This window comes from Macaca fascicularis, chromosome 2, assembly GCF_037993035.2.
Source record: "Macaca fascicularis isolate 582-1 chromosome 2, T2T-MFA8v1.1".
Taxonomy (NCBI): Eukaryota; Metazoa; Chordata; class Mammalia; order Primates; family Cercopithecidae; genus Macaca; species Macaca fascicularis.
In genome coordinates, this window is record NC_088376.1 from 182,448,581 (window position 1) to 182,465,303 (window position 16,723).

At 39.9% G+C, this 16,723-nt stretch overlaps 1 protein-coding gene across 3 annotated transcripts in view; it reads right to left on the reverse strand.

Annotated features, from left to right (window-relative positions):
• Positions 1–6,397: 6,397 nt before the first annotated feature.
• TMEM45A (transmembrane protein 45A) overlaps positions 6,398–16,723 on the reverse strand; it is a 76,666-nt gene continuing 66,340 nt past the window's right edge. For all 3 annotated transcript variants that reach the window (XM_065539266.1, XM_005548297.4, XM_065539265.1), the window contains 2 exons: positions 11,302–11,447; positions 6,398–6,935 (listed from right to left, as the gene is read on the reverse strand). In XM_065539266.1, coding sequence (XP_065395338.1) covers positions 6,842–6,935; positions 11,302–11,447 — 240 coding nt within the window. In that variant the 3' untranslated portion in view covers positions 6,398–6,841. The remainder of the gene's footprint in view (positions 6,936–11,301; positions 11,448–16,723) is intronic.

Genomic DNA, 16,723 nt, shown 5'->3' on the forward strand with positions numbered 1-16,723 from the left:
ACCATCCTGGCTAACACGGTGAAACCCTGTCTCTACTAAAAGTACAAAAAAATGCCAGGCGTGGTGGCGGGCGCCTGTAGTCTCAGCTACGTGGGAGGCTGAGGCAGGAGAATGGCGTGAACCCGGGAGGCAGAGGTTGCAGTGAGCCAAGATCGTGCCACTGCACTCCAGCCTGGGTGACAGAGTAAGACTCCACCTCAAAAAATAATAATAATAATAATAATACAGTAAGCATTGCCAAATAAGAAATGGTGTTTGGCTTTCTTTGGGTTATGTTTATGTAAATGTATTGTTGGTATATGTTCCAAAATTATGTGAAACTCCTATAATTCTGATATGACTTAGTATATATTATCAGTAATAATTATAAGTGTTATATATATTATGTTAAATTATTGTGTGCCACAGAGGTAACACGTTTCCTTGTCAATTGTGTCTTTGACTGTGGCTACCCTAAGACTTTTTGTCATCTATAGACAACTATTATTTTGTTTTGTTCCTCTTTAAATGGTGATTTTATAATCAGCAATAAAGCTCTAACACCTGCTCTTAAATGCAGGTTTCTGATAACTTTGGAGATTGTGACATTAGGATAGAGGCAAAATTTTCAGAACTCTTATGGAGAGCTGAAATGTTCATGAATATGAAGCACAACAGAAGTTAACTGCATGGACTGAACTAATAGAAGACTGAAGTAATATTTTTTGACTATTTGCTAAAAACATTGCTGATCCTTTTTGTTTCTCAGAGCCAAGAAAACTTTTCTTTTAAGCTATTTACAGCTTTTAACAATCGAGTAAAGTATACTCCTGTAAACAAAATTTGGAGCATATGTGTTTCTCTCTACCTGCTTTCTCTAGAATTTAGAAACTATTTGTGAGTATTCTTAACTTATGGCAATATAGTTATTTGCGTAAGTGCAGTAAGAATGTTTTCTTTTGCAACAGAATACCATGAGAAAAACTGGTTAGTTTACCAAAGCTTTGGCTGGAATGGTATGCTTTCTTTAAGGAATCAAATCTGACTTATAGAGCCAATACAAGCCCCTTGGGAAAGCTGTCCTCATACCCTGTCTATGCAGCCCCTGTACAGGGTTTCTGACCTGTGGTAAGTAAAGAACACCACTTTCTAACAGACTCAAAACCCCCAAGTTATCTTAGGATCTCAAGAGGAGAGGAATTTATCCAACTAGTAAGTATTTGAGGATACAAATCCATGGCTAGGCTCAGCTTTAAAAAAGTCTTATCTGATAGTCCTTATGGAACAGAGTTCCATCAAAACCAATTTTAAAAGCCTATGTGGAAAATAAGTATTCTTGCTGCACTTCATGCAAATAATCAGGTCAAGTATAATAAGACTAAAGTTTATTTCATAAACACGTCAGTCCTATCATGATTTGTTTTTGTGTGTTTCTTGGTTTTTGGTTTTTGGTTTTATTTGAGACAGAGTCTCGCTCTGTCACCCAGGCTGGAGTGCAGTGATGCAATCTCAGCTCACTGCAACCTCCGCCTCCTGGGTTCAAGCGATTCTCCTGCCTCAGCCTGCCAAGTAGCTGGGATTACAGGTGTGTGCCACCATGCCTGGCTAATTTTTGTGTTTTTAGTAGAGATGGGGTTTTGCCATGTTGGCCAGGGTGGTCTTGAATTCCTGACCCCAGGTGATCTGCCCACCTCGGTCTCCCAAAGTGCTAGGATTATAGGCATGAGTCACTGCACCTAGCCCATGATTTGTTTTTAATAAAAACAGGGACTGGAGAGAGAAAACTTATGTTTCAAAAAACTATAGTACACCTGATGTTAGCTGTGCTTGACTTTTTCCAGCAGTTTGGCCTAAATTCTAAACTGTTGACAGGCTACAAGTTCCCAAACTAACGCTTTCAAATCTTTACTTTTAAAACTGGGAATTGCATTCCTTATTCTGGTACTCATTATTTACCTTATAGTATGCTGTTCTCTTAAATGTGGTACTAAAACTATAGTTGACAATAATAACACCTTTATCATGCAAGCCTTGTAATCTCAGCCAGGCCTGCATGAGTATGCTCTGACAGTTGCAAAGTGGTTCCACTCCTTTCACCTTGGGGTCAACACCTACCCCCACATGCCCCTGGTCAACAGGAAGAAGTTAGAATGGTCTTTGCCCTTTTTCTATCTTCATTAGCCAACACCTGAAGATGAGGCACTATAAAACCCAAAGGGTTTTTTGGGATTGAAATTGCCATTGCAAAATTATAACTGAGACAGCGAAAGAGAGCTGACATAACCAATTCCAACTTGCTTCTAACCTCCAAGCTGTCCTTGTTCATTCCTGGGTGCAGGCCCAACTAACTTTGGGAGGAACTTATAGTTTATAGGTTGAAACAAAGATGATAACAGCCCTTTCCCAAAACAAATCCCCTTCTTGCCTGGGGACTAGACTGATTTTATAGGACTAAGAAATTAGCCACAAAAGTATAAATCATGTTTTAGGAACCATGTAGCTAGAGGCTACAAAATTCTGACCCTCCCCGAATTGCTCCTGGGGGTAAAATCACTATTGTAAAGCCTGAGACCAGTGCTTGAGATATTTTGCAGACCCTGCACTTGATGGATCAGCTGGTACCACCCACATTGATAAACTGGCTCATCTGATCTTGTGGCCCCCAATCTGGGAACTGACTCAGCACAAGAAGACAGTTTCAACTCCCTATGATTTCACCTCTGACCTGACCAATCAGCACTCCTTGGTGGCTTCTCCTTGCCCACCAAGTTGTCTTTAAAAACTCTGATACCTGAATACTCAGGGAGACTGATATGAGTAATAATAAAACTCCAGTCTCCCACAAAATAAAATAAAATAAAATGCTTAAAGGGAAATCTAATTATTTAAGATTATGTTCAAACATTAAAGACTCCTTTAAAATGAGTGTTAAAATTTGCTAGACTTAGAATAACAAATTCACAAATTGAACCTAAAAATATAAGACAGGATAAAGCTTTTAAATTTTTATTACCAGAAATCCACTGTATCCACTGCAAATCTCTCGAAACACCCTTCCAAGCTTAAAGCAAACATCTCTCTTCCTTGCCATTAAGGGATATTCTCTTGTATTATTTCATGCCTATCCTCTATTCTCTCAATTTTCTCTACCTGGAACGCATATGAAACAGAATATAGAATTTCTAGATGTATTCTTCATGTGTATTAACTTTTCTTTCATACTTTTAATCTATCGTTTTCTTGTATTTTGGGAGAATTTCCCACTTCTCAGTGTTTATTTTTATTGTTCCCATAGCATACATTGACTTTTGCTTCACCTTATCAATCCACATCCAAGATACAATTAATACATCCTTTATTAATGAGCTTCTCTAGAAACAAAATTATGAGGAGTGTACCACGACCAAGCCTCCCATTTCAACAATAAGCTGGAAGTTAGTGCAATCAGAGGTTGCAGCTTCCCAAGCAAAGGAGATTGGAGAATTACAGAAATCACTAAGGAGGTGGTATCACATCAATAGCCAAAGTTGATATTGCTTAATAATCAGTCCCCACCCTTCACTTGTCTGTGTATACAGCCGCAGAGGCTTTCCATCCACAGGGTTTTGTGTGCTTTATAAAACGTCCTTCAGTCTTTCCTACATTAACACCTGCACTAGAAATCAAACACTGATTTATGTAAAGGTTTTCTCCACTTTGGTTATGACAAATGAAGCACAGGATACTCCAAGAAAGTTTGGCAAAAGCTAAGGAATTGAGATCCTAGGTTTTTGGAAGAATGGAGACAAAATACAAATATAAAGTAAGGGAGTAAACCTCCATCCCCATCTCTTCTTTGATAAGGTTTTCCTTTCAGAGCTAAAGGCTTTGGAAATATATAAACACTATAATGCCTGATAATGATAGAGAGGGATGTGCAGACGGTCAGGGGCTATTTTCCCCAGGGCAGTCAGAGGAGCACCTCTGGGAAAGGACCACCCTCAGGAGAGTGGTGCTTTCCCCCATCTGTCTTAGCCTGTTGCGTTGCTATAAAGGAATACACGAGGCTGGGTAATTTATAAGAAAAGATGTTTATTTGGCTCACTGTTCAGCAGGCTGTATAGGAAGCATGGCACCAGCATCAGCTTCTGGTGAGGAGCTCCAGCTGCTTCTACTCACAGTGGAAGGGGAAGGGGGGCTGGCATGTGCAGAGATCACATGGTGAGACAGGAAGCAAGAGAGGAAAGGGATGTGCCCAGTCCTTTTCAACACCAGCTCTCAGGAAAACTCTCTGGGGAACTGAAAGAGTGCAAACTAAGAGGATGGCACCATGCCATTCATGAGGATCCACCCCCATGGCCTAAACGCCTCCCACTAGGCCCCACCTCCAACACTGATGACCAAATTTCAACATGAGACTTGAAGGAGACAAACAAATCATACGTAAGCCACAAAAGCACCCCGCCATTCTTTATTCTCCTTCCCAGCTTTATTTTTCTTCATATAACTTGTTATTGCCTCAAATTATAAAACTTATTTGTTGACTTTGTTATTGACTGTCAATTACATCCCATGGGAATGTAAGCTTGATGAAGACTGGGACTGTGGCTTAAGTATTGCTATAGAGTACCACTGTATTCCCAGTTTATTGAACACTGCTTGGCACATGGTAATTGCTTAATAAATATTCACTGGATGATTGATTCCATTGGTACCCAGGGGTTAAGTGTAGCCTGAAACTAATTTTTCTCATCCCATGATCTAGAGCTGAAAACCTTTCATATTTTTGTTATAAAATATTTTTCACGGTTTCAGAACATTTACTGAAACATACTTTTTTATAAACCAAAACCTTTACAAATTGTACTTATTGATCTAAGGTTTCCTAGCACGAGTGAAGAAAATATGACTGTCTCATTTTGGCTCAAGTTCACAGTTTGCTAATTTTTCATGTCATTCCATAAAAATGTGAGTCATAAACTACAAATCCAATAATGTAGCTATAAAGTTGTCATGATAGTGTTCCACTGTATGCTCATTAGAGGCAGATAGCCCTAGAGTATGGACGTAGCCCTGAACCAAATATTCCTCCTTTGAGAACTCGCTGAGTTGATTTTACTTGTAATCTCTGTGTGCAGACTACAGGAGTGGAAATTTCTGCTCTCTCACAAAGACTGTAGACTATTTGCACTTATAAGTTTTCAAATTTCCAGGCTTAATCTGGTTCATGTTAATTATTCCTGGTGTTTCTGCTCAGGCCTAGATACCAGTGATGCCAGCTTCACGTAACTGCTGCTGATCACTCGCTCACTCACGCCTTTGAAACCCAAGCTTGTCAAAATCATAGAATCTTGTGGGTCTAGCAAACAGCCCTGAGAGATAAGACATATATGGGACATAATGCCATGACTCCCAAGGACTGTGGCATGTGGGCGTTTTCATATGCCAGAAACATCCTAAGGTTCATGGCATTATTCAAGACAAACCTTTAGACACTCACATCTGCTCTTTTCAAACTTAAGTGACAAAATGAATGTGTCCAGTTCTGGGGCCTGAAGAATCTGCTCACCTGACTCTTCAATGTCACTGGGACACGTATGAGACTAGGCAGCCTTCTGGACTTGCCAGCGCTTCTGGGAAGCTAGGGAGCCTTCAGAACTTAGTTGACCACACTTCAGCTCCAGCTGTGCACAAGGCTGCCTCCTTTCCTCCAGGTTTGGGTCATCCCTCAAGGATTCGTGCAATCCTCCTTCCTTTTCTCTCACAGCAAATATAGGTCTTTGTAACGAACATTGTACTAAATTATTAGGTTGACATTGAAGAAAAGACATTGCTTTTCAATGGCAATAACCACAATTACTTTTGCACCAACCTAACAGCTTTCCACATGTTTCCATTTCTAGATTCATAAAGTGTGACGACCAGAAGAGCTCCATGGTTCATTCAATTCAATTCCTTACTTTAGAGAAAAGTACATGGTGATTGCCAGAGATCTAAAGCCTGGTTAATGGTAGAGCCAGAATCAGAAACAAGATTTCTTGACTCTCCACTGGGGGGCTACTTAGGTCACAGACTAGGTAAGGGGTTCTGACTTTTTACCCAAGCATTCCATAAAGGCTTTTCCTTGTTTTAACCTTTCACCTATTGTAACAGAGGGGATGGCATGGTGGCCACGCTATGGTGCATGATGACTTTTTCCTCTTATGGACAACACCCCAGTCCTCCTTTCCCAGTCTCTCATGGCTTTGCAACCATGTGTCCTAGAGATCATGCCTTTTATCTTCTCTAAAAGATCACACACCCCAGGAAGACTTCTGGCCTACATTCCCTGTGGAGGACTTAGGTGCTATAGTGATATCTCACGAAAAAGAATTTCTGTGTCCTGCAGCTTCTTCTGCATGATATAAAGGAGGAGTATAGTAAATAACAAAAACAAAGATTTCAGGTGTCTGCACCAAAATATGTACATTCATTTATTTCTCATTGCAGCAACAAGATAAACAAGTGTAATTCCATGGTCAAGGAGTTACAAATAGTAGTAAGCTCAGTAACCTTGAGCATATCTATAAGGCAAATAAAACAAAATTTTTTTTTTTCATAGTGTGGGCATCCAACTTTAGATAATCTGGAAAAAAGTCACTCTAGCCCCTGAATACCATGATATGCATGATGTGCAAAATGAAAGTATCACCCAAAACATTTTCAAAGCTAAAAATAAAATATTTAAATTCAAATACTTCAACCAAATTGGAAATACAAACAGTACACTGAGAGTCATCCTTAGCCAGCTGTTCTCCAACTAAAAGATCAAGAAACAAAACCAAGAACAAAGACAATGTAAAAAAAGAAAAGGTTTCTCTAGAAAAACTGGAAGCTCATCAAGTCACATTTCTTCTTCTGATTCTTGTTCTCGTTCAGCATTTTTCAGAAGTCCAACTTCTGAGGAGCAGAGTCTCTTAAGTCTAGATTTAACCAACCTGAGGAGAAAGAAAAGCATCTCAAGTGAGACAGTGTTTAAAATAGAAAGCCAGAGCAATATGCACCTATATACCACAATGTCTAGATTATTTGGGCAACTGGGGAAGGAAACCCAAAAAGGAAAATTACTTTTATTTGGCTTTGGAGTTGCCTGAACATTTTTGTGGATTAAAGCAGGGTATAAGTAAACAGATACAATGTGGCTTTCCAATATATTGCATCATTGTTTAATTAGGCATCAGAAGACAACTTTGATTATTCTTTTTCATTTTTTCTTTTTCTTTTCTTTCTTTTTTTTTTTTTTTTTTTTTTAATGAGACAGAGTCTTGCTCTGTCATCCAGGCTGGAGGGCAGTGGCACAATCTTGGCTCACTGCAACCTCCGCCTCCCGGGTTCAAGCAATCCTCCTGCCTCAGCCTCCTCAGTAGCTGGAATTAGAGGCATGTACCACCACACCCAGCTAATTTTTTTTTTTTTTGAGACAGATTTTTGTTGTGTCGCCCAGGCTGGAGGCTAGAGTGCAGTGGCGCGATCTCAGCTCACTGCAACCTCTCCCTCCCGGGTTCAAGCAATTCTCTGCCTCAGAGTCTGATTAGCTGGGATTACAGGCACCCACCACCACGGCCAGCTAATTTTTTTTTTTTTTTTGTATTTTTAATAGATATGGGGTTTCACCATCTTGACCAGGCTGATCTTGAACTCCTGACCTCGTGATCCACCTGCCTTGGGCTCCCAAAGTGCTGGGATTACAGGCATGAGCCACCACGCCCGGCCAATTTTTTTATATTTTTAGTAGACAAGAGGTTTCACCATGTTGGTCAGGCTGGTCTCAAACTCCTGAACTCAAGTGATCTGCCTGCCTCAGCCTCCCAAAGTGCTCAGATCATAGGCATGAGCCACCGTGCCCAGCCAACTTTGATAATTTCTAAAACAATTAAGAGAATCGCTGGGCTGTGGCAACCCGGATGAAACCAAGCTCAGTTGAGTTTCTCCATTAAAGCCACATCTTACTGTGTGTTGCAAACAGGTGCTATATCATATAAAGGAAGTGCATGAAGCCCTCCTCTAGGGTTGGCAGCCCAAGTCAAGGCCCATGTCAAGTCTGGGCTAAATTTAGCCCCTACTTCCTACTACTGGCCCCTTCCAGGGGAATCTTTTGCGCAGGGGACAAGCTGTTCAGCTGCACATGATGCCTCTGCCGTGATGAATTAAGAAGCTCAAAGAAGTACCCTCCATCATGGTGACTGTTTTCATAGTTTAAGAGAATCTGGGCTGAGTGTGGTGGCTCACGCCTATAATCCCAGCACTTTGGGAGGCAAGGCGGACAGATCGCCTGAGGCCAAGAGTTTGAGAACAGCCTGGCCAACATGGCAAAACTCCATCTCTACTAAAAATACAAAATTAGCTGGCCATGGTGGCACATGCTTGTAATCCCAGCTACTCAGGAGGTTGAGGCAGGAGAATCTCCTGAGTCTGGGTGATGGAGGTGGCAGTGAGCTGAGATCATGCCACTGCACTCCAGTCTAGGTGACAGAGAGAGACTCCATCTCAAAAAAAAAAATTAAAAAACAAAACAAAACAAAGAGAATCCATAGGCCTGGGGGAAGCAGGGATTATAATTTTTGACACTGGAAGATGTGACACTGATTAGCAGCTGAAGCTCAGCAGGCTCTCCACTTGTCTGATGTGAGAAAGAGTATGTCATAAGAACTAGGCAAAGCTTTTCCTATGCATCATTGTTATAAAGGCATTGTGCTGTGACCATATCAATAAAGCATAGTTAACTCCCAGAAATACATAGGAATATGCAAACACATTTGATAAGCCAAATCATCAATATCATTCTTCACAAATGAAAAACTTCACCAGTCTACCTGCATCTTTACCCTTGTTTTTTGCCACAGTTTTTCTGATGAAGGTCTGGCCTGCCTGTATCAATATGTAATGGCTTTTCTTGTGCTCTGAGAGGGATTTTTGAAATACTTCTGTGGAACTAACTTAAGCTATTGCTTAAGTTTATATCAAAATATATCAGAAAATTTAACCCTTGGTCTTATCTTTTCAAGAGCAATATGAGAGCAAAACTGAAAAGCATATAAAACATGATTTCAAAAAAAATGAAGCCTGTATTTAAATAGCTCTACAACATAGATCTATTACCTATTAAACAGCAAACAAGGGTTTACTGAGACTCTACTATGCGTTTGGCAGTGTGCCAGGAGGTGTGGGCACTACGGAAAGGGTCTCATACTCCAGGAGACACAATCTAGCCAGTAGATAAGACTAACCCACATGAGCTAATGGTGAACATCACAAGAGAGATCCCAATTGTTAAAATGCATGGTGGAGATGACGTGCTGTAAAAACTCTTCAGGGGAGATGAGCAAGAGCTAGAGTCATCACAGAAGGTTTCACAGAAGAGACGCGCATTTAATGTGAACATGCCAGGTGGAGGGAACTGCGTGGTCAGAAAGATTAGGATAATATGTGTTGGGGGTAGAGGGGAAGGTTGGAAAGTAAAAAATGGAGTGTCCGGTTTCCAGAGTACTATAAGTGGATAAGAGGCCCATTAGGGGTCTGAAGGTTTTTGAAACAGGAAGAGACAGTAGTCTTCTTTTGGCTCTGGAGGGGAGCTGACATGAGGAAGAGCATTTCCTTGGATGCTGGCACTGATCTTGAAGGCTTTCCAGCCCCTAAGGAGATGAGGCCCAGCAGTCAGCCTAGAACAACAGGGGAGAAGCCACGTTTCACTCAATGGCAGAGCCAGCCTTGACAAGGAGCACATGCACATGCTTTGGAGGAACTGAATGGGACTAATAGAATGAGAAGGTGGAATTTCCTAGTACCCAAAGCACTTAGACCTCTAGAAGGAAGCAACTATAGATCAAAGTGGGCTGACCTGCAGCTGACCAGAGACAGCTGAGAGCTAGACAAAGGAATCATTTCTTCACTCAGTGCCTCAGCACGAGAGCTGCTTCGGCAATGACGCACAAAGAAGCACAGAGCAGGAGGGGTGACTTGGGGCCCATGTCTAAAGAGAAGAGTGGAAAGTTGGTTCTAACTGGGACCTCACTGGGCCTAGCAGTAGCTACTGCATTTTAGGAATCAGAGAACCTGCTAGATGTGTAGTGTCCAATACGGTAGCCACTATCCACACATAGATGGATATTTAAATTAATAAAATTAATGTGGCACGAGCCACATTTTAAGTGCTCAATAGCTAGTGACTACCATATTAGACATTGTAGATACAGAACATTTCAATCAGCACTGAAGTCTGAAGGATTAGGTGCTGGAGCCTTCATGCCTAGTCATTGAGATCAGCCAAACCAATTGTGGTTCGGCATTAACTACCTTAGAGAAAGGAACTGTGATCACCCCTTTCTATTCCTGCTCATTCTTCAAGCTGCAGCTTCACTGTCAATTGTAAAGAGGCCTCCCCTGAATTCCAAGAGTGCTTTGTTCTTCTACTACTTCTGTTTATTGCACTGTATTTTCGTTGTGCATCTCCCTAATTTAGTCCTAATTATAAGACTAAAAATTCCTCATGGGTAGGGTCCATATCACATTCATTTTTTTTTATACCAAAGAGGAATAAAGAAGAGGAGAAGGAGGAGAAGAATAACAAGAGAAAGAACAACAACACAATAATATTTATTGAGCTCTTATTATGTCCTAAGCTTAAATACTCGATCTCATTTAGGTCTTATTATTTCCCCATTTTACAAACAATAAAACTAGTACTTAATGTGGTTAAGTAATTGGCCCAAAGTCATACAGTTGATAAATAGTGGAGCTAAAAATATGTGTTCTTATAACTCTGTTCTACTGCTCCTTGCCCACTTACGAAACAGTATACTGGGGTTCCTATAAAAAATGTATTCAACTGAATCTGACTTTTAGAAATATTAGTCAATGTCAAATTAGGCAGACACCTACATTTAATGGAACAGACACAAGTTGGTCAAAAAAGGACTCGAAACTTAAGAAGTGCTATAATTGAAGTATCTACACATGGGTAAATGGAGGATTCACTATAGGCAGTGCAGGGTGAGGGAGACCATTCAGAAGAGAGAAGAGGAAATAGCATACATGGAGACATGGAGGCACAGAGGAGTGTGATGAAGGGTAATGCGAGCATCAGATGCACAGCTGAGGCACTGTTGAGTGACTCCAACTTCAAACCAGCATTTATTCTTTTTACTGAGAATTTTTGTGTTTGCAGATAATATTCTGCTATGCTACCCTGTCTTATGGGATGATAAGGAATGAAATCCCCTTTTGAATTTTCAATTCAATACCACTGAGTCTTGATAATCACATACCAAGGAACAGAACTTCCATGAACAGAAATCGCTAACTTACCAGGTGATGAAAGCATAATTCATTCCAACGATGACAATGGTTATTGCATAATGCCAACAAAAGCATATGGTAAGAAACAAAATATTTTCATGATCCACCAGATCCCATGCAGGACCTCCACTGGGGGGATACAGGACAAATCCAATCTGTAATTTAGAACAAAAAGCACATATTAAAATAACCAACCACATTCCCAAAAATGGTGCATTTCAAAATGCTTGCTTCCAAGGTAAATAACTAAGTTAACTCCAATTATCTAAGATGTAATCGATAAAACATCAGGTTTTGCTACCTGTTTTAGTAATATAGAGAGTCTCTAATATGTCATATTTTCATAAAAATTTTAAAAGGACATTTAATGATCAGTTTTCAAAATATAAACAGTCATCTCGCTAGGAATGTCTGAACTTTAAGAGAATGTTTTCGGTTTCTACGTGGTGCAGTTTCATTCTGTTATTTCAAAATTGGGAGTACAAAAAGGTTTTAAAATAAATAAATGCCCACAGTTAACATTATATTTAATGCTAAAAGACTGAAATCTTTCCCCCTAATATCAGGAACGAGACGTTGATGTCTGCTTTCACACTTCTATTCAATGTTGTACTGAAAATCTAGCTAGAGCAACTAAGCTAAGATTTAGCTAGAGCAATTAAGCCATGAAGAAAAATAAAAGGCATCCACACTAGAAAGAAAGAGGCAAAAATATCTACATTCACAGATGACATGATCTTATATAGAGAAATTCCTAAAGAATCCACAAAAAAACTATTAGGGCTAATAAATGAGTTCAGCATAATAGCAGGATACAAAATCAGTATACAAAACAGTTGTATTTCTACACAAAAGCAATGAACTCAAAAATAAAATTAAGAACAGTTCTGGCCAGGCGTGGTGGCTCACGCCTGTAATTCCAGCACTTTGGGAGGCCGAGGCGAGCGGATCACGAGGTCAGGAGATCCAGACCATCCTGGCTAACACAGTGAAACCCCGTCTCCACTAAAAATACAACAAAAAATTAGCCAGGCTTGGTGGCGGGCGCCTGTAGTCCCAGCTACTCGGGAGGCTGAGGCAGAGGAATGGCGTGAACCCGGGAGGCGGAGCTTGCAGTGAGCTGAGATAGAGCACTGCACTCCAGCCTGGGTGACAGAGTGAGACTCCATCTAAAAAAGAAAGAAAGAAAACAGTTCCACCTACAATAGCATTAAAAAGAATAAAACACTTTAAGAATAAATTTGATCAAGGAGGTTTAAGACTTGTACACCAAAATCTGCATAACATTGTTGAAAGAAATCAAAGAAGACCCAAATAAATAGAAAGCTATCTCATATTCATAGACTGAAAGCTTAATATTTCTGAGATGGCAATACCACCCAAAGCAATCTACAGATTCAATGCAATTGCCATCAAAATTCCAATGTTCTTCTTCTTCTTTTTTTTTTTTTTTTTTTTTGCAGAAATGGGAAAAGCTGATCCCATAATTCATATGGAATTGCAAGGGATCCAGAATAACCAAAACAACCTTAAAAAAGAAAGCTGGAGGACTTCAATACTACAGAACTACAGTAATCAAAACAACAGTGTGGTACTGGCATAGTGATAAACATTTAGATCAATGAAATAAAATTGAGAGTCCAGAAATAAACTCATATGCCTATGGTCAACTGGTTTTTGACAAGAGTGCCAAAGCCATTCAATGGGGAAAGAACAGTCTCTTCAACAAATGGTGCTGAGATAACTGGGTATTATATGCAAAAGAATGAATTTGGACCCTTACCTCATATATAAAATTAACTCATATATAAAATTAACTCAAAATGGGTTAAAGACCTAAATATGAGAGCTAAAACCACAAAATTCCTAGAAGAAAACAGGGAGAAAGCTTTATCACTTGCAATTTGTTGATTTTTTAAAGCTATGACACCAAAAGCACCATCAACCAAAGAAAAAACAGAAAAATTGGACTTCATCAAAATTAACTTTTGTGTTTCAAAGGACACTGTTAAGAAAATGAAAAGACGACTCAGAATGAGAGAAAATATTTGCAAATCATATATCTGATAAGAGATTATATCAAGAATATAAAAAGAATTCCTAAAACTCAACAAAAAAAATTTTAAAGGGCAAAGGACTTCAAGAAACATTTCCCCAAAGAAAATATACGAATGATCAATAAGCACATGAATAGATTATTGATATCATTGTTTATCAGGGGAATGCAAATCAAAACCACAATGAGATACCATTTTTTATTCATTAGGCTGGCAATAATAATAATAATAACAAATATTGGTGAGGATATGGAGAAATTGAAATCCTTATATATTGCTGATGGAATATAAAATGGATAATCCTGATTATCTGGATAATGAGGATAATAAGACATTAAAATGAGGATAATAATATATCCTCAAAAAGGGCCATTGCAAGGAAATGCCTAAGCACTGTAACTGACACATAGCCAGTATATGGCAGACATTTGTAGGATTATCCATGATATTATCTTAGTTTTGAATTTCATGTAGTTTTAGAAACCTGAAATACATTCATCCATTTATCTATCTATCTAATTTTTCATTGGGATAAAATTCTGCAGCTACTGTGGTAACAGTTTTGCACTTCCTCAGGAAGTTAAATACAGAATTCCATATGACCTGTCAATTCCACTTCTACCCAAAAGAATTGAAAATAGGTATCCAAACAAAACTTGTATACGAATGTTCATAGCAGAACTATTAATAATAGTCAAAAGATGAAAACAACCCAAATATTCAAAAACTGATGATGGATAAGCAAAATGCGGTATACTCATACAATGCACTATCAATCAACCATAAAAGGAATGAAGTATAGGCAACAACATGGATGAAACTTGAAAACAATTATACTAAGTAAAAAGAAGGCAGACACAAAAGTTCACATGTATTATGATTCTGATTACATAAAATATCTAGACTATCTACTGTCTGATAGATGGTGGTACCGCCATGTGCTTGTCATTTTATCCTCACTCATGTACATAAATGTCACAATAATTCTTAGTCCTTGAAACAACCTCAAGAAGAAGACATCATCATCCTTGTATGTCATAGGAAAAGATTGGAACTCAAGGACTTCAATAACTTCCCCCAGTATTACGAAATGGCTGAATGACTACGGTAGGGATCCAAACCAGTAGTTTCCGGCTCCAAAAACTCCATGTTCCTTCTCCCACTCCATACTCTTTTCACCATACAGCCTTTCCATATGGGGCAATATGAAGGACAGTGGCCTGGATAACAAGACCAGTTTGAGTCATCTCTGCAGTTCTGATATGGTTTGAACAATCAGTACTGAGATGGAAGGTGGTTCCATGAGGACATGGCACCATATTACCATTAAAACATAAATGACAGACCGTTGACCCTTGAGCTACATCTCTAATTCCCAGACATGCTTTGTCTGGCCTGCATATTTAAAACAATAATTTGTGGCCGGGTGTGGTGGCTCATGCCGGTAATCCCAGCACTTTGGGAGGCTAAGGCAGGTGGATCACCTAAAGTCAAGAGTTTGAGACCAGCCTGGGCAACACAGTGAAACCCTATTTCTACTAAGAATACAAAAAATTAGCTAGGCCTGGTGGCACATGCCTATAATCCCAGCCCTTGGGAGACTGAGGCAGGAGAATCGCTTGAACTTGGGAGGCGGAGGCAGCAGTGAGCTGAGATCACGCCACTGCACTCCTAGCCCACAGCCTGGGCCACAGAGTGAGAATTCGTCTCAATAATAATAATAATAATAATTTGCTTTAGTTCCCAATTAGGAAACATTACACAAAAGTTTGCATTCTCAGCATTTTTTTGTAAAAATAGATCTGGCAACATTAGGCCTGTATTCCTAAATGGCAAACATGAGTGGAAGCATGTAGTCTCCATTGATGTGTCATTCAGTTTACCTTCCTGACCAAGTGGAGCGATCCAACCAAGGTTTTCTATTTTTGTCCTGGCCCAATGCATTTCATTTGTCAACCAATGTCAGAGTCATACATTTTCCCAAAATATCTTATTAGTTGAAATTAGCAAGGTACTTTACAATAATTTCCTCTTTCCCTTCTTTATATCCCGGGAGACAGAATGCATTTATTGTCTATTTTATAGATAGGAAAATTAAGTAATGCACGCCCCTGCCCCTCCATCCCCAAACAGCTGCAAAAACGTTTGCATCACTGCCTCTGTGCCTCACCCACCAAGGGCTGGGGCGTCTGCATTAGAACATGGATATATTCTAAAGGCAAAAGGTGTCAACATCTGTGGCAGAAGATACATCAGTCATTAAGTTAGAGGTATGAGCTCACAGTACTCAGAAACTGCAGGTGGAAAATGCCACCCTGCTGGTTGGACTGTTGCTTTGGACAGATCAGTGTTTTGCAATACCCCTTTTATATACTGCTAGGAAAGCTCACTGTGGGAGCCAAAGTGACCAGAGCCCAGGTCCCTGAAGCCCCTGGAAGAAAGCAAGAATTTCTAGGTCCTCTATGCTCACTGTTTGGAATGACAAGAGAAAAAAATCAAGTCACATGGTCAACTCCCAGTTCAAAGGCCCAGTTATCTAAACTGGGGTCTCATGCCTTCCTCTTATAACGAATTCATGGAAATTGAGAGAAAAATTCTGTGCAGAAAGGGGAATTTTAGGGAAGGTGAGTGTTAAGAGCTATGGACTAGCCCTCCAGATCCCACCCACAGTCCTGCCAACATTCCTCCAAGGCCATCCACATGAGCTGCCCACCCCAGGTTGGGAAGTGACCTGCTCCAGCTCCCAGAGGTAAGGGTCAGCATTTGTAGTGGGTTAAATTGTGTCCTCCAATATGTTGAAGTCCTAACTCCCAGTATCTCTGAACATGATTGTATTTGGACACAGAGTCTTTGCAGATGTGATCTAGTTAAGGTGAAGTCATACTGGATTAGAGTTGGCTCTAAACCCAAAGACTGGCATCCTTATAAGAAGGCCATGTGAAGACATAGGAAAACAAAGAAATACAGGAAGAATATCTTGTGATAATAAAGGCAGAGAATGAAGTCTTGCTGCCACAAGCCAAGGAATGCCAAGGATGGCTGGCAGTTGGCTAGGAGATCAGCATGGGACTGATTCTCCCTCTGGACCCCAAGAGAAAACCAACTCTGCCAACACCTTGATTTCAGATTTCTGTTCTCCAGAAGAGTAAAAGAATAAATTTCTCTTATAAGTCACCCAATTTCTAGGGATCTGTTATTACAGCTCTAGGAAACTAATACAGCGGTTGACTTCAAATAAGCAAAAATATTACTTGCCCTAAACCTTAAGCCTAGACACATTGGTGACTCACTTCCATCTTTCATCTTCTTCTGGAAGCTTCCTCTGCTCCCCTTCCTCTGGAATTAGCAGTCCTCTCCTCAGGGCAGCATGCATT